The sequence below is a fragment of the Erinaceus europaeus genome, chromosome 7, assembly GCF_950295315.1.
Source record: "Erinaceus europaeus chromosome 7, mEriEur2.1, whole genome shotgun sequence".
NCBI lineage: Eukaryota > Metazoa > Chordata > Mammalia > Eulipotyphla > Erinaceidae > Erinaceus > Erinaceus europaeus.
This window is the reverse complement of record NC_080168.1, coordinates 68,776,460-68,800,636: the sequence shown is the minus strand read 5'-3', so window position 1 is coordinate 68,800,636 and position 24,177 is coordinate 68,776,460. Positions and strand designations below refer to the sequence as shown.

At 42.7% G+C, this 24,177-nt stretch overlaps 1 protein-coding gene across 6 annotated transcripts in view; it reads right to left on the bottom strand.

Moving 5' to 3' along the window:
• The window catches only part of SPATA13 (spermatogenesis associated 13), a 159,046-nt gene that overhangs the window by 39,187 nt on the left and 95,682 nt on the right, over nt 1–24,177 (bottom strand). For all 6 annotated transcript variants that reach the window (XM_060194691.1, XM_060194689.1, XM_060194690.1 and 3 more), the window contains one exon: nt 23,010–23,154. In XM_060194691.1, the coding sequence (XP_060050674.1) occupies nt 23,010–23,154 (145 nt within the window). The remainder of the gene's footprint in view (nt 1–23,009; nt 23,155–24,177) is intronic.

The window sequence follows — 24,177 nt, the reverse complement described above, 5'->3', positions numbered from 1 at the left end:
CTTCTACGTTTCCCTTTATAAGCATTTTCAGAAATGAAAGTGTGAAAATGTTTTAACCAAAGGATAGGTAATTCATTAAAGATGGGCCTATCTCTCCTCAGTAAAGGAGAAATGATGGTGTTTAATTCAACTATGAACTTAATAGACCCCTTTCCCTGGAAAGTTAGCTTTTCTGGATGGTGTGCTGCTTTGGCATGTGCACAACCCAGGCTCAAGCCTAGCTCTCACTACGCTGCAGGAAACGGTGGTGTTGTAGTTTCTATCTCTCTTTCCCTTTGTCTCTGTCCATCTCTATCTGAAAAAGTTAGCCTGGACTGGTGAAATGCCAGTGGCAACAAGATTCCTTGAACTTATTTTTTCAGAGCAGATTGTTCTCTATAAGGTAAGGCTTACAGACAGACCATGTGAAACAACCAGTTTTATAATATGGTGAAAATTCAGCTTGAAACCACCATGTACTGTACCTACCACTTAGAAATCCACAGGATATACAATAGTAACCACAGGCTCAAGAACAAATAACTTCCTGCAACAGAGAATTTCTCAATCATATCTGGCTATAGGACTCTTTTTACAATAACATGTATCATTAGCCCAAAGTAGTTAAAGGGTCTCATGCTTGAGTAGGTTCCTCGGAGCAGAGGCACTGGCGACCTAGTTGCTGTTCAGAAGTGAAGATTCTCCTGAGCAGAATCAGAAGTTGCTTTCAAATGCAAGTGTTGCAATTCAAGAAAACCCTTTGCTCTGAGGTGCAATGCCTTCAGCTTTAACTCAGAAACACGACTGTGGGATGAAGGGTTTAAGACCTGGTTTAAGTTAGAATGAAGCAGTGAACATGGAAAACCAAAGAAGTGAAACATCAATTATGGCAGAACCTGCCTGTATTCCAGTAGGAGTCAAAGAGAACTCAAGAGTGTTTTTCACTTCCTTAAATTGTTTTTGGCTAACACTGCAAGTTTTCACAAAGGGAAAGGGGCAATTGCCACATTCTCTTCTCTCATTATGCTGAGGGTTTACTATCAATAAATAGGTCTTTATGTTAGCAGCTGTTACAGAGGATAGTTTCTGTGACCTGAGGACTTTATGTAAATATAGGGATTGGGTCAGATCAGACACAGATCTTTGGGGCTTCAGAATTTTTTTTTCCGAGGAGTTGGGCGGTAACACAGCGGGTTAAGTGCAGGTGGCGCAAAGTACAAGGACCAGCGTAAGGATCCCGGTTCGAGCCCTCGGCTGGCTCCCTACCTGCAGAGGAGTCACTTTACAGGCGGTGAAGCAGGTCTGCAGGTGTCTCTCTTTCTCTCCCCCTCTCTGTCTTCCCCTCCTCTCTCCATTTCTCTCCATCCTATCCAATAACGATGACATCATCAACAACAACAATAAAAATCAACAAGGGCAACAGAAGGGAAAAATAAATAAATATTTTTTAAAAAGAATTCCCCCCCCTTTTTATCAGAGCACAGCTCAGCTGTGGTTTATGGTGGTACTGGAGATTGAATCTGTAAACTTGCTGCATAATAAAAGTCTTTTGCATAACTACTCTGATTTCCCTGGCCTTAAACAAAAGGTATTTATTACGTAAACTTACTTTATTGCACATTCAAAACAAAATAAGGCTACAAAAGGGGGAATAAATTAACAAAAATGAAAAATATGTAATGTAAAATATGTATCTTCCAAAATTGAATTAGAAACCTTCCTTTAATATAAATTGGAGGTGAGGTGTGGAGATGGCATAATGGTTAAACAAAGAGTCCCAGGTTCAATCCCAGCATCACCATAAGCCAAAGCTGAGCAGTGTTCAAGTTTAAAATATATAAAATATTTTATATAAAATATTTTTATAATTTACATATTATATAATAATAAATATAACAATAATTCTAGAATAAGCTACTGTTTCCAAATCTTTCTATTTGACTTTTAAGTTCAAAAAAAAATTTAGCAACTAGTGCCTGTATTTATCAGATTAATAATACTGCAAATAAAACTTTAAGCATGGCTAAAAGAAACTGTAAACTCCACTTTCTCTTTTAATTTTTATTAATCTATTATTGAATGGAGAAAGAGCGAAACTGAGAGGGAAAGAGGAGACAGAGAAAGAGAGAGACATTTGCAGTCCTGCTTCACCATTTGTGAAGCTTTCCCCCTGCAGGTGGGGAACAGGGGCTTGAATAGTTTTGTGCACTGCAATGTGTACGCTTAACCAGGTGCACCAACACCTAGCCCTGTAAACTCCACTTTCCACCCACATAAGAATCTATTCTCCCTTGGGGGTTGGGCGGTTGTGCAGTGTTAAGATTAAGTGCAGGTGGCACTAAGCGTAAGGACTGGCATAAGATAAGGATCCAGGTTTGAGCCCCTGGCTCCCTACCTGCAGGGGAGTCGCTTCACAGGTGGTGAAGCAGGTCTGCAGGTGTCTGCCTTTCTCTCCCCCTCTCTGTCTTCCCCTCCTCTTTCCATTTCTCTCTGTCCTATCCAACAACAAAGGACATCAACAATAACAATAACCACAACAAGGTTACCACAACAAGGGCAACGAAAGGGGTGGGGGCAAGCATGGGTGGAGGGTAGATAGCATAATGGTTATGCAAACAGACTCTGATGCTTGAGATTCCAATGCCCCCAGGTTCAATCCCCCACACCACCATAAGCCAGAACTGAACAGTGTTCTGGTAAAACAAAAAAAAAATCTATTCTCCCAGGATGAGATGTCACCACACTACATGGAGATAAGTGGGCAGCCACAAGCATTGGTTATAGGCAACACTGAAAGATTTAAGCAAAGATATCAGTCCCACAGGATAGTAAGAGCTTCAAATTATGTATTTCTGTCAAATACTTAGAAACCAAGGAGATAAAAACAAAAGTTGAAAACACGTGGTGGGGATAGCACAATGGCTATGCAAATGTATTTTTTTTTAAAAAAATTATTTATTTTTCCTTTTGTTGCCCTCACCCCCACTGCACTGATGGATGCATTAGTGCTGTAGTTTCTTTCACTCTCTGCTTTTATTTAAAAAATAAAAATAAAAAGGAGAAGGAAGGAGAAGGAAGAAAACATATGGAACAGCATAATCATTTTCACCCTATAGATACAGAAGAGTGGTCCCAGGACTAGTATGTATTTGGACACACACAGGGGAAATGAATTCTGTAAAATCTGGTGTGTGTGTGTGTGTGTGTGTGTGTGTGTGTGTGTGTGTGTGTGTTGAGGGAAGTAAATAGTAACACCTGAAACTCAAACCAATGACCATCAGGTTATCTATCCAGGACTGTTTCTGGAGATTAATCTGGTTCCATTAAACTCCAAATTTCTGGTATGTCCTATGCTAAGTACACTATGGTAGGTGTTTTCTTGTACTGCTACTTTCTGACTGTCCAGAAAAGAATACCAGTACTGGTTGTGACCTGCTCATCAGTCACAATTTCTCAGCTTCACCAGAGCAATCTCCCTGCATGGTAAAGCTGCTCTTGACCTAGGGACATTCAGGATCTCTATGTCCTTACCAGGCTTGGGGACAGTCTCATTAGAGCAAAAGTGACAATACAAGCATAATATAGAAGGGGGCCACAGAGGATAGTGATGCTCATCTTTGGCACAGCACAGAAATCAGCTTGGGGAAATGGCTCAAGGACAAATCTCAGTAAAGAACCATATCATTTCACACCCCCTCATCCCAAGAATTGAAGTCCAGTTCACAGGAGTAATGACTACATAGAATCCAGAATGAGTGACAAAGTGAATAACACACATACTTGAAGTTCCCATTGCCTGGGGGGTGGGGGAGCCTGAGGGGTGAGGAGGGAGTCCTTAACTCATTCATATCATTCATTTAGGACTAGGAGATAAAATAATGGTTATGCAAAGAGCCTTTCATGCCTGGGGTACCAAAGGCTCCAGGTTCAGTCCCAAACACCAGCATAAACCAAACCTGAGCAGTGGTAAAAACAAAAACACTGAGTCTCTTGGGCCTGGGAATTGGCTCAGTGGATAGAGTTGAACTCTCAAGCATGAGATCATGAGTTTGATGCCCAGAATCACATGAGCCAGAGTGGTACTTTGGTTCTCTCATAAAAAAGTAAAAACAAACAACAAACAACAACAAAAACCCTGTTTATTTGAAGGAGGATTATTTTTAGAGATTTATTTTATTTATTAACTTATGGGAGAGGTAGAACCAAAGTATCACTCTGGCATACAGGATGCCAGGGACTGAACTCAGGACCTCATCTCATACTTGGGAGTTCAACACACCCCAGGCCCCTCTCTCATTATAAATACATCTTTAAAAAATAAAACGGGAAGGGGTGGGAAGTCAGGCGGTAGCACAGCGGGTTAAGCGTTAAGGACCGGCATAAGGATCCCGGTTCGAGCCCCCGGTGCTTCAAAAGTGGTAAAGCAGGTCTGCAGGTGTCTATCTTTCTCTCCCCCTCTCTGTCTTCCCCTCCTCTCTCCATTTCTCTCTGTCCTATCCAACAACAACAACATTAACAACAACAACAACAATAACCACAACAATGATAAAACAACAAGGGCAACAAAAGGGAAAAAACATAGCCTCTGGGAGCAGTAGATTCTTGGTGCAGGCACCTAGCCCCAGCAATAAGCCCCAGCAATAACCCTAGAGGCAAATAAATAAGGGGCCGAGCAGTAGCACAGCGGGTTAAGTGCACATGGCAGGAAGCTCAAGGACCAGCATAGGGATCCTGGTTCAAGCCCCCGGTTCCCCCCCTATAAGGGGGGGGGGGGTCGCTTCACAAGCGGTGAAACAGATCTGCAGGTGTCTTTCTCTCTCCCCCCTCTCTGTTTCTCCCTGTCCTATCCAACAACAACTAGGGCAACAAAATGGAAAAAATGGCCTCCAGGAGCAGTGGATTCATGGTACAGGCACTGAGCCCCAGCGATAACCCTGGAGGCAAAATTAAATAAAATAAACATAAATAATAATAATAAAATTTTTAAAAACTCTGAGTCTCCAGAGTGACCCTTTATACTGAATGGGTTACTAGTTTATAGCTCAATAAGAGACACCTGCATTACACTTCACCATTTCTGAAGCTTCCTCCAATGCAGGTGGGGACCAGGAGCTTGAACCTGGGTCCTTGTGTATGGTAATATGTGTACTTAACCATGTTAGCCCTTCCTTTGTTTTTAATTAGAATACCACTCAGATCTGGCTGCAGATGATGTTGGGATTGAATTTGGGACCTTTGGTGCCTCAGGCATGAAAGTCTTTTTGTATAATTACTATGCTATCTTCTTAACTTGCACTATCAGTTTCAAGAAGGCTGCTTTCCTGTCCTCTATAAACATCCTCTAAGAGCCAGTACATATCCTCTTTTTTTTTTTTTTTGCATGGATTGGAGCAATTGCCTTTATCTTTGTGTTCATGAAAAGCAATTATTAGGGTGTAGTCTTTTAAAAAAAACTCGACACTTAGCATAGTCATTTATGAAGGTCACTGTGTAACAGTAAAACAAACAAACAAGTCCCACACCAATAGGTATGACTTTATGCACAGAAGGAAAAAAAAAGTGTGGTTTATGGTGGAAAAGAAAAGCACCTGGGTGAGAAGCAGCCCAGACTTTCAAGTGAGTCTGATCTGTTCTGAACACCAGTTCCACTGCCTTATACCTTAGTACAGCTTGGCTGAGCATAAATTAAGTATTGAATATACTCAAGCTTTGAATTCCTTGTTTATAAGACCAAGGACATGTGCACAATACAAGTATTTGGTCATTGTTTGCTAGGTTTTAGATGTCTTGCCCTCCTTCCTCTGGCTTTTAATGTTATTTATTTTCCTTTAAATATCCAACATCTCAAATTCAGTATTAGAGCAGCTGGGGGGGAATAACTTCTCTGGTAGAGGATCAGACTTGCATGCCCAGTTTGATTCCTAGCATTATACGTAACAGGTGGGTACTGTGGCTCCTCTCCCTCCCCCTCTTCACTCCTCCTCTCCCCTTTCATAAGGAATAATCTTAAATTTTAAAATAAAACAGCATTACACGTGGTCCAGGAGGTAGTGCAGTGGATAAAGCACTGACTCTCAAGCATGAGGTCCTGAGTTCAATCCCTGGCAGCACAAGTACAAGAGTTCTTTTTCTCTTCCTATCTTTCTCATGAATAAATAAAATACTTTTTAAAAAGAAAAAAATATTATCTTTTAAAAAAAATTTATATTTATTTATTCCCTTTTGTTGTCCTTGTTTTTATTGTTGTAGTTATTATTGATGTCGTTGTTGTTGGATAGGACAGAGAGAAATGGAGAGAAGAGGGGAAGACAGAGAGGGGGAGAGAAATTCAGACACCTGCAGACCTGTTTCACTGCCTGTGAAGTGACTTCCCTGCAGGTGGAGAGCAGGGGCTCAAACTAGGATCCTTATGCCGGACCATGGTACAAAGCGCCACGTGTGCTTAACCTGCTGCGCTACCGCCCGACTCCCGAAAATATATTTTTTAAAAAAAACAGCATTACACAACATTCAAAAGCTGTTTTTGCTTTTTAACTCTTGCAGTTTAGAGAGATATGAACAAATGGATTTAGAATTGAGAGTGCTTTATTATGGGTTTTTTTTTTTTTTGAGCAAGGACTAGAACATGATGTTCCCTTTTAAAAAACCCTGACTACAGGCAATGATAAGGCATGAAATGCCAATCAAGAGACCTAATATTAGAGCAAATACACTCTCAAGGATGGGCAACAACACAATTGCAGTCCATGTTTACAATACTTATTTTGTTTGATGACTTTTAAATTCTTCTGACAGTGGGATTCACTCTCACAGTGTGGTCAGGATAGAGAGTGGAGATTAGGGTAGGTCGGTGGACAGTGTGAGCAGCCAGAAAAACATTTTTACTGCAAACACCTGCCGAAAGACAGCTAACTGAGTCATCCGGTTTCACAAATATTCCAACCAACACTCCATGTTCCTTGGTATTAGATAGAGAGGAGAGGAGAGGAGGACGGGAAGGAAGATGGGAGCGAGACAAAACACAGGACGCCACACCTAACAACCAAAGCTCTCCTCTTAGCTGGTTTATCTAAGAACTCGAAACAGGTGGGTGCAAAGCAAGCAAGACACAATTTTGCCATCTCCTCTCTAGTTCCTCACTGAAAAAGAAATGTGAAAAAGCAGAGAAAGAGAATCCAAATAACAAAATGTCGGGCAAAAATTTGGTTCTATGGTGTGGTCAAAATAATTTCATAGGCATCACACACTTCAATACCTCTTGGCAAAAACCTCCTGAGTCTCTGTGCATGAGAACATTGGGTCAACATTAGATATGCTTCAAATCTCGGTTTTTAGCGGGGAAGCTTCAGTGCTGTAGGAGTCTCTCTCTTTCCTTGTCTCACTTTCCCTATCTGTCCCTCCCTCCTCTCTCTGTCCTATCAAATAAAATATTAAATAAATATTTTAAAAGAAATGAGATAGGGCCAGGTAGTGGCACACCTGGTTGAGCACACACATTACAGTGTTCAAGCCCTTGGTCCCTACCTGCAAGGGGAAAGCTTCATGAGTGGTGAATCAGGACTGCAGATGTCTCTCTCCTTTTAAAAAAATATTTTCTATTGATTTTAAAAAATTTTATTTATTTATTACTGGATTGAGACAGAGAAATTGAAAGGGAACAGGGAGATAGAGGGAGACAGACATCAGCCACCATCACCTACCACCACCACCTGCCACCACCTGCCCCTTCTCTTTCTCTATCTATCTCCCCCCTCCCCTCTCAATTTCCCTCTGTCTCTATCCAATAACAAGTAAATAAAAAGGTTAAAAAAATTATTTAAAAAAAGAGGAAGAAATGAGATAACTCAAAGCTAGGACAAAAGGACAAAAATGACTTGATTTTAGACAAATAAAGAAAAATAAAATAAGTGTCCTGGGAGGTTGTGTTGTGAGCACTGGATTTGTAAATATGAGGTTCTGAGTTCAATCTCAGGCAGCACATATGCCAGAGTGATGCTTTCACTCTATCTCCCACTAATAAGTAAATCCTCTGTAAACCACTGAAAGAATTTTATAAACTTTACTGCAAGAATTCCTCTCTCTCTCTTTTCCTAATGCTGAGGTGTAACATCATTACTAAATGGAGGCATTCCTAATGTATCCACAACATCCAGATAACTTTCAAAAACATTTTACAAGATAAACACTGACATATTTCATGTCCGGAAGTTCCCAGACACTAAACATAAAGCCAAAATAATTTTTCAGTATGGTAGTGCAGCAAACTGTTATCAATAGATCCTGGAATTTATAGAACTTTTTTTTTTTTTTTGGCTATAAGATCACCAAAGTAACACAGAAAAACAAGACAGACAAAACACCTCCAGCTTAGAACTTAGCTTCTCTACCTCCCACAGCCTGCAGCTCCCCTCATCCCCTCCTGATCTCCCCCACACACACACCCAAGTTCTGGCTCTTCTAGATGATTAATTAAATCTGCCTTCCAAGGCTAGACAGCTCTCCCTGCTGCTGAAGCCAGGGGTGTTTTTCTGCCTATATATACACCTTCATGCTGATCCTGTTTCCACCTGTCTATCCAACTCTCCCTGTGGAAATCTCGCCTTTGCTATAGACAACACTACCTACCTTTCTAATCACTCCACTCTCTTCTGTGAGGACTCTTTGGCTTCTACCAGTCCCCAGGCATTGCTGTTCCTCACATACCTGTATGTGTGGAGATTCTCAGCTCTAGCCTGGGTCTCCACCCTCACGGTCACAGCCTTGTCTTAAGATCCAAAGTGTGGTGGCGACACCTCCAGTCAACTGTCCCACTTGTGCTTCTAAGTCAGCATGCCCGTAGTGAGACTAAGGCCCCCATTTGTCCCGCCAGCCAGCCAGCTGGGCACCTGCATCCCAAACACCGTCCCAGCAAGCTCAGTCTCCAACTTGCTCTTTAGCACATCAGAGCTCCTTGTTCCTGACCACTTGATTAAGCAACAGGCTCCTCTGGACAGGTCTGCAGTCCAGCCTGTGATGTCGATGAAATACAAATCTGACTGTCCACTCCAGGTCACACCAGGAGAAGTCTACCCTACCCCCTGCAGACAGGCCCCGATCTCCAGTCTAGACTCACCTATCTAGACCCCATTATGTGCCCACCAGCCCTCTGTCATAGAAAGGCAATCCAGAGCTCCAGTGGCGCAATCGGTTAGCCTGCAGTACTTACACAGAGAAAGGCAATCCTTGAGCTCTTATCAGAAGCATTTAGATACAGAACACATCAGGCTGTGATCAGTTCATCTATGCTGTTATTCAGAACTAAAAGGTTTGGAAGATGCTTACCTGATAAGAATTCTGCTCTGCCCCCACCCCATGGGTGAGTCACACCCAGAATATATCAAGTGTGATTTCCAACTCTGACTGCTTTAAAGTAGAGTGATAACCAGAGACCATTCTGAGTATAGATTCCTTGATTTTTCCCTTAAAAAAAAAAATTTATGGTGGGAGAGCCAGCATAGCAAAAGACTTTCATGCCTAAGGCTCTGAGCTCCCAGGTTCAATCCTCCAATACCACCATCACCAAGTGGCCTCCCCCAGGGCTCTGTTCTGGCTCCTACGCTATTTAATATTTACATCAATGACCTCCCAGAAACTTCTTCAAGGAAGTTCATCTACGCCGATGACATCTGCTGTGTAACTCAGGCATCCAAGTTCGACATCCTCGAGGAAACACTCACGAAAGACATGTCTCTGATATCTGATTACTGTAAAAGATGGCGACTAATCCCTAGCACTGCAAAAACGGTATCATCTGTTTTTCATCTACACCATGCCTCAGCCTCGCGTGAGCTTAATGTGCAGCTTGGCGATATGAGAATCCGGCATGAAGCCCAGCCAGTCTATCTTGGCGTTACTCTCGATCGCACTGTCATTTCACAAACATCTCATAAAAACTGCAGCAAAGGTGGGCGCGAGGAATAACATCATTGCAAGACTGGCCAGCTCCTCATGGGGCGCGAGCGCTTCCACACTACGATCATCATCTCTGGCATTATGCTATTCCACTGCAGAATACTGTGCCCCAGTACGGTTCCGTAGCCCCCATGTCCACTTGGTCGATTCCAAATTATATTACTCCATGAGGATAATTTCTGGAACCATCCGTTCCACCCCGGTTCCATGGCTGCCAGTTCTTAGCAACATCGCCCTGCCAGATATTCGTCGGGATGCGGCATCATCTAAGTTCATTTCCCACGTCTACGCTCGACTGGACCTGCCAATATACGCGGATATCTTCGCCCACCCTGTTCAACGCTTGACGTCTCGTCACCCAATCTGGTCCCCTACGCCTACACTGAACTTCTCTGTTTCAGTCTCTTGGAAACAGAGCTGGCAGTCAGCTGAGGTAAAGAACAAACACCTCATCACAGACCCCTGCAAGCGTCAACCCGGCTTTGACCTAGCACGTTATGATTGGGCTCTCCTCAATCGCTATCGAACAGGCCATGGCCGGTGCGCCGCTATGTTCCACCGCTGGGGAGCCAGAGACGACCCGAACTGCCCCTGCGGCTACAGACAATGACCCACATAGTCAACGACTGCCACCTCTCCAGATTCAAAGGAGGTCTCGAAACTTTACATCAGCTCAACCTGACACTGTTGACTGGCTACGGAAGAAGGGCAAACGCTAGAAGAAGAACCATCACCAAAGCTGGGCAGTGCTCTAGTGAAAGAAAGAGAAAGAGAAGGTGGGGGAGATAGCATAATGGTTATGCAATGGGAATTCACATCAGAAGCTTCAAAGTCTCAGGTTCAATCCCCTGCATCACCATCAGCCAGAGCTGAACAGTGCTCTAGTCTTCCTCTGTATTTCTTTCATTAATATAAAATAACAAAATAAAGATAGGTATGTCTATAAAAAAGAAATTTAAAGAAAAGAAAGATAAGATATATATATATATTATATATATATATATATATAATATATATATATATATATATATATATATATATATATATATATAAACCTTACTCTAGGCTGGCAAAATAGTTCACCTGGACAGTGTGCTGTTTCACCATGTGCATGCCCAGGTTTAAGTTTGGGCTTTGGTGCTTTACCCCTCCCATTCTCTGCCCTTCTGTCTCATTTTTTCTACCTGAAAAAGTCAGTTTGAAGCAGTGATGCCCTGGAGGTGACCAAAACAAAAGCAAAAACCTGACTCAAAAAAGGTTACAAAACAAGGGAGCCGGGTGGTGGCGCAGCAGGTTAAGCGCACGTGGCACAAAGAACAAGGACCAGCATCAGGATCCCAGTTCCAGTCCCCGGTTCCCCACATGCAGGGGGTTCGCTTCATAGGCGGTGAAGCAGGTCTGCAGGTGTCTGTCTTTCTCTTCCCCTCCTCTCTTTGTTTCTCTCTGTCCTATTCAACAACAGCAATAATAACAATGATAAACAACAAGGGCAACAAAAGGGGGGGGGAAGGTTACAAAAATAACAAACAAAAGGTTTCAGAACATCCTGAGGGTCCCTGAAAAAAACTACACTATGTCCTCAAGGCATGTCCTATCTCATTTCCCCAAAGCAGTAAACTGAAGTCATAAGTAGGCTGAATAAAATTTATTTATTTATATTGCCATGAAGGTTACTGTTGGGGCAATCTACCACTCCTGGTGGCCATTTACCCCCCCACTTTTGATAAAGACAGAGAAATTGAGAGGGGAGGAAGAGATAGAGAGGGGAAGACAAAGAGACCTCTGCAGCACTCCTTTACATTTGTGGAGCTTCCTTCCTGCAGGTGGGGACCTGGGACTTAGACCTGAGTCCTTGTGTATTGTAATGTGTGCACTCAACCAGGTGTCACTGCCTGGCCTCTGAATCAACTCTTTCACAGCCAATCTGTGTTCCTAAAAGGGGAAATAAACATATACACAAGCAAATCTCTTCCATTTCTGAGCAATGCCCTATACAATTCAATACAAATTCACCTAGAAGAAAAGGAAGTTGTAGATGTGAAAAAAAAAGTCACCCAAGAGTAAGCATCCCCAACTGTACTTTGAAGACATTTGCTTTTAAGAGTAATGAAAAATGTTTTAGTATACTGTTCCCCCTGAATACATGGACTTTAAATCTGTATAATTACAATTTTCCAAGAAGCCTGGGAGGGAGTGCAGTGACTAAAGCATTGGATTCTCAAGCAAGAGGTCCCAAGTTCAATCTCTGAAATCACATGTAGCAGGAGTGATGCTCTATCTGGTTCTTTCTCGCTCACTCATAAATAATAGATCTAAGAAAGGGGGGGGAACCAGATAAAAGCAAATAAAGTGTGCCTGTGTATGTGTGTTCTCACTGAGGGGATAGCTCCTGGGAAAGAAAACATGAGCAAAGTGGCTAGCCAGGCTCCTTCAGGCATCTCTCCTAGAGGCCCCAGCTGTGGGAGTCAGGTCTGCCTATGGCTATACTTCCACAATTCAAGATGGGGTGCCTCCTACGCCCCCCTGAGACCTTGTGTATTTTATGATGGGGACTTTGATTTCATCATGAGTATTTAATATTACTGTCATTACTGTTACTGTTATTGTTATTATTAAACCAGAGACTTGCTCAACTCTGGCTTATAGTGGTGCTGAGAATTGAACCTGGGACCTCATAGACTCAGACATGAAAGTCTCTTGTTGAACAATATGTTATCACTGGTTTTAATATTTTTATATCATTATTTATTTTGGACACAGAGAAATTGAGAGGAGCAGGAAAGAAACAGTGAGGAAAAGAGACAGAGAGACACCTACAGCCCTGCTTTACCAGTTGTGAAGCTTTCTCCCTGCAAGGGGGGACCATGGACTTGAACCTGATGTGTGTGCTTAACTAGGTGTGCCACTGCTTGGCCCCTCAGTACCTCATCTTATAGGTTCAGTGCTCTAGACACTTTGCCATCTCTGGCTGCTCACTGCATGGTGTGTGTGTGTGTGTGTGTGTGTGTGTGTGTGTGTGTGTGTGTGTGTGTGTGTGTGTGTGCGCGTGTGTGTGTTTAAATTTTAGGGGGAAGGTGGGGCAGGATTGAAGGGGACTGGGAAGCTAGTGCCAACCACAGCCAACAAAATTGACAGTTATCAAAAGCTTTCCCAAGAATAAAAGTCCTGGACCAGATGGTTTTACAAATGAATTTTACAAAACCTTCAAAAAAGAACTAATACCTCTACTTTTAAAAGTCTTCCAGAAGATTGAAGACACTGGAATACTCTCTTCCAGCTCCTATGGCCCCACAATCTCTCCAGCATTTGCTGCTGTTACCTTTTCTGATGTATGACATTCTCACAGGAGTGAAGTGATACCTCATTGTTGTCTTTATTTGCATTCCTGACAATCAGAGACTTGGAACATTTTTTTTCATGTGTTTCTCAGCCTTTTGGATCTCTTCTGTGGTGAATATTCTGTCCATGTCCTTCCAACATTTTTGGATGCAGTTATTTGTTTTCTTGTTGTTGAGATTTGCAAGTTCTTTATATATTCTGGTTATTAGCCTCTTGTCTGATGTATGGCATGTAAAGATCTTCTCCCATTCCGTGAGGGGTCTCTTGGTTTGGGTAGTGGTTTCTTTAGCTGTGCAGAAGATTTTTAATTTGATGTAGTCCCATAGGTTTATACTTGCCTTAGTCTTCTTTTTAACTGGATTCATTTCATTGAAGATGTCTTTAAAATTTATGCGGAAAAGAGTTCTGCCAATATTTTCCCCTAAGTATCTGATAGTTTGTGGTCTAACATCCAAGTCCTTGATCCACATGGAATTTACTTTTGTGATTGGTGAAATATAGTGGTTCAGTTTCATTCTTCTACATGTTTCAACCCACTTTTTCCAACACTAATTGTTGAAGAGACTCTGCTTTCCCCATTTAATAGTCTAGGCACCTTTGTCAAAGATTAGATCCCAACTATATTTTTTAGGAGAATTGAACAAATGCTACAAATGTTTATCTGGAACCAGAAAAGACCTAGAATTGCCAAAACAATCTTGAGAAGAAAGAACAGAACCGGAGGCATCACATTCCCAGATCTCAAATTGTATTATAGGGCCATTGTCATCAAAACTGCTTGGTACTGGGACATGAACAGACACACTGACCAGTGGAATAGAATTGAGAGCCCACAAGTAAGCCCCCACACCTATGGACATCTATCTTTGACAAAGGTGACCAGATTATTAAGTGGGGAAAGGAGAGTCTCTTCAACAAATGGTGTTGAAAAAATTGGGTTGAAATAAGGAGAATGAAACTGAACCACTATATTTCACCAGAGACAAGAGTACATTCCAAGTGGATCAAGGACATGGATGTTAGACCAGAAACTATCAAATACTTAGAGGAAAATATTGGCAGAACTCTTTTCCATATAAATTTTAAAGACGTATACAATGAAATGAATCCAATTACAAAGAAGACTAAGAATAAACCAATGGTTGCTTCTGTTCTCCCTGGTCTGAGACTTTAAGAGAATCAACATTTCAAAGACTCAGCCTATGGTCTGTGCATTAAAAAGCTTGAGACATTCAATCAATTTTCACTTCTCTCATATTGATTAAATGCTGATTTATATGACTACGAGTTAATAGGAGTATACACAAGCAGCATTCCCACCACCAAAAGACTGTGTTCCATCCCATCCTCCCAGAGATTTTTGCTTTGGTGCCCTACTCCAAACTCAGTCAAATCCTGCTTTGAGTTTCCCTTTCTGTTCTTCTTTCTCAATTTCTGTTTACGAGTGGGATCATCCCATACTCGTCTTTGTCTTTCTGACTTAGCTCACTTAACATAAGTCCTTCTAGCTCTATCCAAGATGGGTCAGAGAAGGTGGGTTCATTGTTCTTCATAGCTGCATAGTATTCCATTGTGTATATATATACCACAGCTTTCTCAGCTATTAATCTGTCGCTGGGCACCTAGGTTGCTTCCAGGTTTTAGCTACTACAAATTGTGATGATATGAATATATGTGTACACATATCTTTTTGATAGGGTGTTATGGAGTCCTTGGGGTATATCCCTAGGAGAGGAATTACTGGGTCATATGGAAGGTTCATGTTCTGCCTAGTAAGAGTTCTCCAGACTGCTCTCTATAGATGTTGGACCAATTTACATTCCCACCAGCAGCAAGTGGTGACATTACTCTATAAGACATAGCTAAAGGACATAAATTATGGTGATGCTGTGTATGATACGGAAAATCCTAAAAAATTGCCAAATAATCTGATTACAGCAATAACTATCTTAAACCCTAAGACAGCAGGAACTTCCTCTATAGAGCCTATATTTCCCTCAGTCCTGGAACCTCTAGGGTGAGGCTTACTTTCCTGCATGCTTCTCTCAATTCATACCAAATGACAGTGCATCTGCTCATCCCAACCTAATCAACACAGTGAGTACCACCTCAGCAAGCTTCACTTCAGACTGTGTCCAGAGATGTCAGGCATGGAATGTCAACTCTTCAGCCTCATTACTCCAGTGAGACCTTTCCTTTCAAAGGATTCACTAATTCCATTCCAGGTGGTTCACTTCCTAACAAAGCCCCAAAACCTAGTTACAGACCAGGTCCCATGAGATAGGGCATATGTTCACATGTATCCATAAATTAAAGTATATACCTGAAAGCAAAAACGCACAATAGTCTGTAGTGAGTCAGTATATGCAGCAAGCAAGTAGAAAGACCTAAAAAGACATTATAAAGTTCCTAATGAAATAGTGTCTACTTAGACTTACTCTCCCACCTACTTCCTATTATACTTCCCTCACTCAACTGAAAGCTAACCTTATCAAAGTAAGGACTACAAAAGCTGAATAAGGACAAGAGACTGGCATACTTTAACAATGACTATTTAGTCACTATTAGGCCACCCCATCAGCTGGGGCCCTAATTGGAGAGTCCTGAGACTCCCAAACAGACATGATGGGCCTAGATCTTGAATAGATCCCTCTCTCCGTTGTTACCGGTCATCTGTATCAGGAACACACATTAGACCCCTTTTTAGGCCCGCATAGGACCTTGCCCTCAACATGGATCAACAGTGGTAGAGAATGTTTCATCCCCCGAAAGGAGGATGGACAACATACTTTACGTTCCACCTGAGGAAGATGGGTCCTGAAATTAGGGCAGCTTGGAATGTTTCTATGAATGACCACAGAATGTGAGCTCAGATCTATAGGGATGTAGAGGTCACATAGGTTCCTAAGATGAATTCGGGCTCCAGATCATATCAAATCGATGGGGTTTACAATCAACAATATATATTCACCTTTCCCATATTTGGGAGCTATTTTCTTCCCTGATCCAACTTTCTAGTCCTTTTTCCAGCCATGGAATCATCTCCCCAGACAATAACTTAGATCCACCTGCATATCAGATGTCAGGCTCAGGAAAGAAAAAAACAAAACAAACAACAACAAAAAAAAACTAGTATAGTCATGGGCTCTTGAGAATATAACTAAAATAGGACTACCAACTACAAAACGGAGATCCCCCAACTCTTTATATGAACTTTTCCAGCCTGTAGGTTCATGATTAGCCAACAATTTTTTTTGCCTCTATATGTTAACACTTTTTTTTTTGAGCCACCAGGTTCCAGATGCTAACATGATGCCAACTGGACTTCCCTGGGCAGAGAACCCCACCAATGTGTCCTGGAGCCTCACTTCCCCAGAACTCCACCCCACAAGGGAATGAGAGAGACAACTTAGGAGTATAGATTGACCTGCCAACGCCCATGTTCAGCAAAACTTTCCACTTTCTGCGCCCTATGATGACCCTGGGCCCATACTCCCAGAGGGATAGAGAATAGGAAAGCTATCAGGGGAGGGGATTGGATACGGAGTTCTGGTGGTGGGAACTGTGTGGAGTTGTACCCCTCTTACCCTATGGTTTTTGTCAGTGTTTCCTTTTTATACATAAAAATTTTTTAAAATGAATAAACCAATGGGACTACATCATATTAAAAAGCTTCTGCACAGCAAAAGAAACCAATACCCAAACAAAGAGATCCCTCATGGAATGGGAGAAGATCTTTACATGCCATATATCAGACAAGAGGCTAATAATCAAAATATATAAAGAGCTTGCCAAACACAACAACAAAAAAACAAATGACCTCATCCAAAAATGAGGAGAGGACATGGACAGAATATTCACCACAGAAGAGATCCAAAATGCTGAGAAACATATGAAAAAATGCTCCAAGTCTTTGATTGTCAGAGAAATGCAAATAAAGACAACAATGAGATACCACTTCACTCCTGTGAGAATACCATACATCAGAAAAGACAGCAGCAACAAATGCTGGAGTGGTTTTGGAGTCAAAGGAACCTTCCTGCACTGCTGGTGGGAATGTCAATTGTTCCAGCTCCTGTGGAGAGCAGTCTGGAGAACTCTCAGAAGGCTAGAAATAGAACTACCATATGATCCTGCAATTCCTCTCCTGGGGATATATCCGAAGGAACCAAACACATCCATCCAAAAAGATCTGTGTATACCTATGTTCATAGCAGCACAATTTGTAACAGCCAAAAAAGCCTGGAAGCAACCCAGGTGTACAACAACAGATGAGTGGCTGAGCAAGCTGTATTATATATACACAATGGACTACTACTCAGCTATTAATGATTTCACCCTCTTTAGCCTATCTTGGATGGAGCTGGAAGAAATCATGTTAAGTAAAATAAGTCAGAAGCAGAAGGATGAATATAGGATGATTTCACTCACAGGCAGAAGTTGAAAAATAAGATCAGAAGAGAAAACACTAAGCAGAAACTGGAGTGGAGTTGGTGTATTGCACTAAAGTAAAAGACTCTTGGGTGGGTGGTTGGGGGAGGGTTCAGGTCCTGGAACATGATAGCAGAGGACCTAGTGGGTGATGTGTTGTTAATTGGAAAACTGGGAAATGTTATGCATGTACGAACTATTGTATTTACTGTAGATTGTAAAACACTAGCCCCCCCCAAAAAAAAAAAAGTCCTGCCTACCAACAAAAAGAAGTGTTAGAGGTCCACCCATGAAAATATTTTGGGGTGGTGGCGCACCAGGTTGAGCACATATGTTACAATGCACAAGGACCTAGGTTTGAGCCCCCAGTCCCCACCTGTAGGGGGAAAGCTTCACACGTGGTGAAGCAGTGCTGCTCTCTGTCTCTCACGCTCTCTATCCCTCCCTTTCCTCTCAATTTCCTCTCAACTGTCTCTATCCAATAAATAAATAAAGATAATTTTAAAAAATTTTTCATGCTTGAGGCTCTAAAGTCTCATGTATAATTCCCTGTACTACAATAAGGCAGAACTGAACAGTTTTCTGATTAAAGAAATAATTAATAGATAAATAAAAAGAAGGCAAGGAAGATAGCATAATGGCTATGCAAAGAGAGTCTCATGCCTGAAGCTCCAAAATAAAAAAGAAATAAAAATTCACTCCTGCGAACTGATTTCCAGCATATAAGATAACTGGTATTTTCTGGTTTTTTTCTTTTTAAGATTTTGGATAATTGTATGAGAAATTTGACAATAAAGCCTTTGTGAAGCTTTATTTAAAAAAGAAGGGGGGGAGCCAGGCGGTAGTGCAGTGGGTTTACTACAGGTGGAGCAAAGTGCAAGGACCAGCATAAGGATCCTGGTTCGAACCACTGGATCCCCACCTGCAGGGGAGTTGCTTCACAAGCAGTGAAGCAGGTCTGCAGGTGCCTATCTTTCTCTTCCCCTCTCTGTCCTCTCCTCCTCTATTTCTTTCTGCTTATCCAACAATGAGGATATCAATAACAACAACAGTAACTACAACAACAATAAAACAACAAGGGCAACAAAAGGGAATAAATAAAATGAAAGGGGGGGATAGTAGCACAGTCGGTTAAGTGCACATGGTGCCAAGCGCAAGGATGGGTGCAAGAATCCTGGTTTGAGCCCCCGGTTCCTCACCTGCAGGGGAGCCGCTTCACAAGTGGTGAAGCAAATCTGCAGGTGTCTTTACTCCCCCTCTGTCTTCCCATCCTCTCCCTATTTCTCTCTGTCCTATCCAACAATGACGACATCAATAACAACAATAACTACAACAATAAAACAACAAAGGCAACAAAAGGGGGGGTAAGCAAATAAAATAAAATTTTTTAAAAATCCAGTGGTCAAAAAAAAAATCCAGTGGACAAGGGTGGATCAATAGGTGAAATGTTGGACTTTTAAACATGAGGTCCTGAGTTTGACCCATGGCATCATATGTGCTGGAGTAATGCTTTGGTTCTTGTGTTCTCTCTCTCTTTCTCTCTCTCTCATAGTAACAAATTAATAAAATAGTATTAAAATAAAAAATAAAGAAATTCATATCTTTACTAAGAAGCACATAGAACTTCATCACACTGCCTGCTATTTACAACAATTTATACCAGCACCCTGTCCCTAGCAAGTCTAGTAGGAAGTACCCCAAATATATCAGAGAGCTGTCGCTGGCCCCCAACTCCTGAACATGCACACATGCACATGCACACACACACTTAACCATGCCCCCTTCTCAGGAGTAGAAATTTCAAAGTTGATAGAACAGGCCTTGGGTCCGGCAGTAGCGCCGTGAGTTAAGTGCACATGGCATGAAGCTCAAGGACCCGTGTTAAGGATCCCAGTTTGAGCCCACAGTTCCCCACATGTGGGGGGGGGGTGTCACTTCAAAAGCAGTGAAGCAGGTCTACAGGTGTCTGTCTTTCTCTCCACTTTTCTATCTCCCCATCTCTTTCGATTTCTCTCTGTCTTATCCAACAGCAATAGCAATGACAATAATAATAATAATGACAACAAGGGCAACAAAATGGGAACAATGGCCTCCAGAAACAGTGGATTCGTAGTGCAGGCACTGAGCCCCAGCAATAACCCCGGAGTCAACAAAACAAAACAAAACAAAAACACAAAACAGACCCTTCTCCTGGGGGTTTCCCCTCCCCCAACCCCATCTCAATACTTAAAAAAACACTTTTCCTCCATGAAAACACCCCCTTGCTGTTAGTTGTGGCCAGCAGGAGACTAGGTCTTCTTTCCTTGCCCCACCCTGAATTTTTCCCCCTTTGTTGGGGGATTAATGTTTTACATTCAACAGCAAATACAATAGTTTGTACATGCATAACATTTCTGTTTGTTTTTTAATAACAATAGTTGTTACTAGGTTCTCTGTCATCCTTTTCCAGGACCTGTACTCTCCCCCCTCCTCACCCCAGAGACTTTTACTTTGGTGCAGTACACTAACTCCAGTCCAGGCTCTGCTTAGTGTTTTCTCTTCTGATCTTGTTTTTCAACTTCTGCCTGTGAATGAGATCATCCTATAGTCATCCTTCTGTTCTGACTTATTTCACTTAACATGATTTCTTCCAGCTCCTTCCAAGATGGGCCAAAGAGGGTAAAATCACCATATCTAATAGCTGAGTGGTATTCCATTGTGTAGATAGACCACCACTTGCTAGGCCACTCATCTGTTGTTGGGACACCTGAGTTGCTTCCAGGATTTTTTGGCTATTACAAATTGTGCTGCTATGAACATAGGTAGACACAGATCTTTTTGGATGGGTGTGTTGGGGTCCTGAATTATTTTCAACCCTCCATTTCTGAAAGCAAGGCCCATCTCTTCAACTTTTGCTTTGTTTTGTTTTCCCCATACTACTGCCCAGCTCTGGCCAATGGTGGGTACTGGGGATAGAACCTGGGACCTCAGAGTCTCAGGCATTAGGGTCTTTTTGTAGAACTGTGGTGCTGTCTTCCAACCCTAGCTCTACAGTTTTATGGCCACCATGGGGTCCTTGGCCAGGGGCCTGTCGATAAGTTTGAATTGGGACCCAGACTTCCCAGGCCAGCTCCCCCACTCCCACTCACCCCGACATCTGTGTTCATAGGGAGACAGCCAGCCCAGCACAGAGCTGTGACCTGAACAGCCAGCTATACTTCTAGAAAGAGTCATATCATGCAGAGGTTGCGCACTGAATTTTCAAACTAACTGGAGGTTCACGTCCCATCTCTGCCACTTCCTGGGTGAGCAGGCTGACTGGTAGCTCACCAGTTTCTTTATACTGGTGCTGTCTGGGCAGGTAAATAACAAGGACAGTATTGTCCTCCAGAACAAGAAATTGCTCAGAAGAGGCAGTAGGCAACTTGGTCAGAGCACACGGACTGTCTATGCCATGGGATGTGTTCCATCAACAACAACTTTTACTTTTGCTTTGTTTGGCTTTATTTTTTAGATTGATAAGAGAGGCAGAGAAAGGGCAGGAGGGAGAAAGAGAACCAAGCACCAAACTTTTCTTTAATGTGGAGGGGTCTGGGTTTGAACCTAGGCCATATACCAGGCAAAGCAGTATACTATCCAAGTGAGTTATTTTGCTGGCCCAACTCTTAACTATTCTCACTGAGCACACACACCAATGTTCATCAACTAGCCATCTCCTTAATACTGGTACAGGGAGATTTTTTTTCCAGAGCTTTAAAAATCATTCCTTAAACACATGTTAGTCATCCAACTTGACAAATATTTATTGAGTGAGTACCAGGACAGTGTACACAGTGACTAAGCTTTTCTTTGGTGCCCAACACCATATTGGTAAGCACTGCCAATAGCACAGTGGTTACGCAAAAACTTTCAAGCTTGAAGCTCCAAAGTCCTAGGGTCCCCATGCCCACCATAAACCAGAGCTGAGTAGTGCTCTGATAAAACCAACCAATTAACCAACCAACCAATCAACTAAGCAACTAACATGATATTGGTGAGCTACAAACACCCAGGACAGCTTTCCAAAGGTTAAGGCATTGTGGCTGGGAGGGACTTCAGTGATAAAATACAGGACTTGCATTCCCAAAGTCCCAATAGATCCAGCGTCAATCCTTGGCACTGCTGTAAGTCAGAGATGAGCAGCAGAAACTCTGGTTGCTCTCTCATAAGAATAGATAAAAGTTGTGGCCTGTGAGGCAGTACAGTGACTAGAGTGAAGGACTTAATAGGTACGAGGGCCCAAGTTTGATTCCCGGCACCATATACTCCAAAAGTATTAAGCCTTCCACTTCTATTACAAATAAAAAATAATTGCAGGGGATATAATACAATGGTGATGCAAAGAGACTCTCATGTATGAGGCTCCCAAGTCCCATGTTCAACCCCTAGCCAGAGCTGAGCAGTGCCCTGGTAGAAAGAAAAATAATAAATAAAATAAAATAAAATGGAGGATGTGGTGACACGTCAAGTAGTATACATGGCACCATGCACCTGGTTCCCATTAGCAAGAGAGAAATTTCACAAGTGGTAGAGCAATGCTGCAGGTTTTACTCCCTTTATTTCTCCCTCCTCATCACTCCCCCCCCCCCAAAAAAAGCAGTTTGGAATGGTGGAGTAGTACAGGCAATGAGCCCAACAATAACCCTGGTGGAGAAAAATAGATTAAATAGATAAATAAATAAATCTCCTATGGCAGGAAATTGATATGTGTTTTAAACCAGAGCACTTAGCTATGGATTAAGGTAGTGCTTGGGATTGAACCTGTGATCTCTGGTGTCTCAGTTATGAAAGTTTGTTGCACAAGCTGATAAAACAGTTCACTAGGCTAGTGAACTGCTTTGTCATGTGTATGACCCAGGTTCGAGCCTGGCCCCATCACATTGAAGGACACTCTGGTGCTGTGGTCTTTCACTCTCCCTGCCTTGCTGCTTCTCTGGCTCTATTTAAACAAAAGACAGAAAAGAAAATGTCTATTGTGGTCCCACTGGCCCCGTAGGAAATCATTAAAAACAAAGCAAAACAAAAAAGCCTGAGGCGAATCCCTGGCGCTCCTCTGAGTTAGGCCTCCTTCTGCAGTTGCTGAGGTCCTTGGCCACCTCTGATGGGGGAAGAGAAGCCAGATGCCCTATGGGATCACTCACTCTGGCCCGCAGCTGAGCCCCAGACAGCTCCGAGATGAGCCTCAGAAAGACAGTTTGCAGGCAGACTTAGGTAAGCAAGGTCAGCTGAGCACCAGTGTCCAGGAGGAGCTAGTCAGACAGACAGACAGACAGACAGACAGACAGACTCACCATTAGAAGCACGCATCTGGCGCCGGCGTCCTACACGGTCCAGCCCGATGGGGGTGCTCTGGGAGAAGGTGAGCGGACGGAAGCGAGCTGACACGGCTTTGTAGGGCGGCACCTGGTGGGCTGGCACTGGCGGCCTGGCTGCAGGCTGCAAAGGGAAAGCAAAAGGCAAGTGCTGAGAAGGTGCCAGGAAGTGGCCTCCCCGAAGGAGCCTCCTGGGCTGTTTCGCCTTGAAGCCACTAGCAGACCCATGCGACTTTCTCCAAATTGCGGCAGAGGCTTCCCAAACCCCAAGGCCAGGGCAACTGACTGACCGTGCTCGGTTGGCTGGCTCCAAGTTTGCAGGAGCTTGCTCTGTCCCTTCGGTCAGCCACATGCTAGCAGGTACAAGGCAAAGCATGGAAGGAGAGGAAAATGCAGTTCAGGAAGTGGAGGACTTCCACATAGATGCAGGGTCAGAAGGTTAAGAAGAGAAGGTGCGTTCCCAGCAACAGCCTCCAGAGGACGCAGACAGTGTCTAAGGTCACAGCTAAGGCTGTGGGCCTAGGCATTCATTAAAGTTTCTTCATCAGTAATTGGGGTAGGTGGGGGACCCAGTGACAGAGCACAGGATTTGCAAACATGAGGTTCTGAGGTTCATTCCCCGAGCTGCATATGCCAGGTGATGCTGCAATTCTGTCTCTCACTAACAGGTAAAACCTTTAAAGAATTTGTGAAATATGATCCCTAAGCTCAGATGGCAATTGAGCACTGTTTAATAGGAGCTGCTTTTCCATGACTTTACCCAGGTCTCTTTAGAATCTTCAATATGCATTTTAGGTTTTTCCCCTCTCAGCTGTCCCTGTAGGGATGTGGTCAAGGCCAGCTTGGCTCATGTTTTCCCTAGCTTGTCAGTTTTTTTTTTAGCCCCAATTCCCCAAATTAGCTTACAGTGAAGAAAAGTATCTCACTACACTCCTTTCTGAAGCGTTGATGTGAAATAATTTCTAAGGGATTTTAACTGTCCCTTTCCTGTGTTTTGGAGAGGATTACAGTTTGCTTTAGCAGTGACAAAGCACTCAAGGTATTTCCCAGCATTATTTGTTTGGGTCTTCAAAATTAAAACTTATTTAACCTCATCAAAAACAAGAACGCTCTGGGTAACTGGTGTAAAAAAGGCACAGTGCTAGGC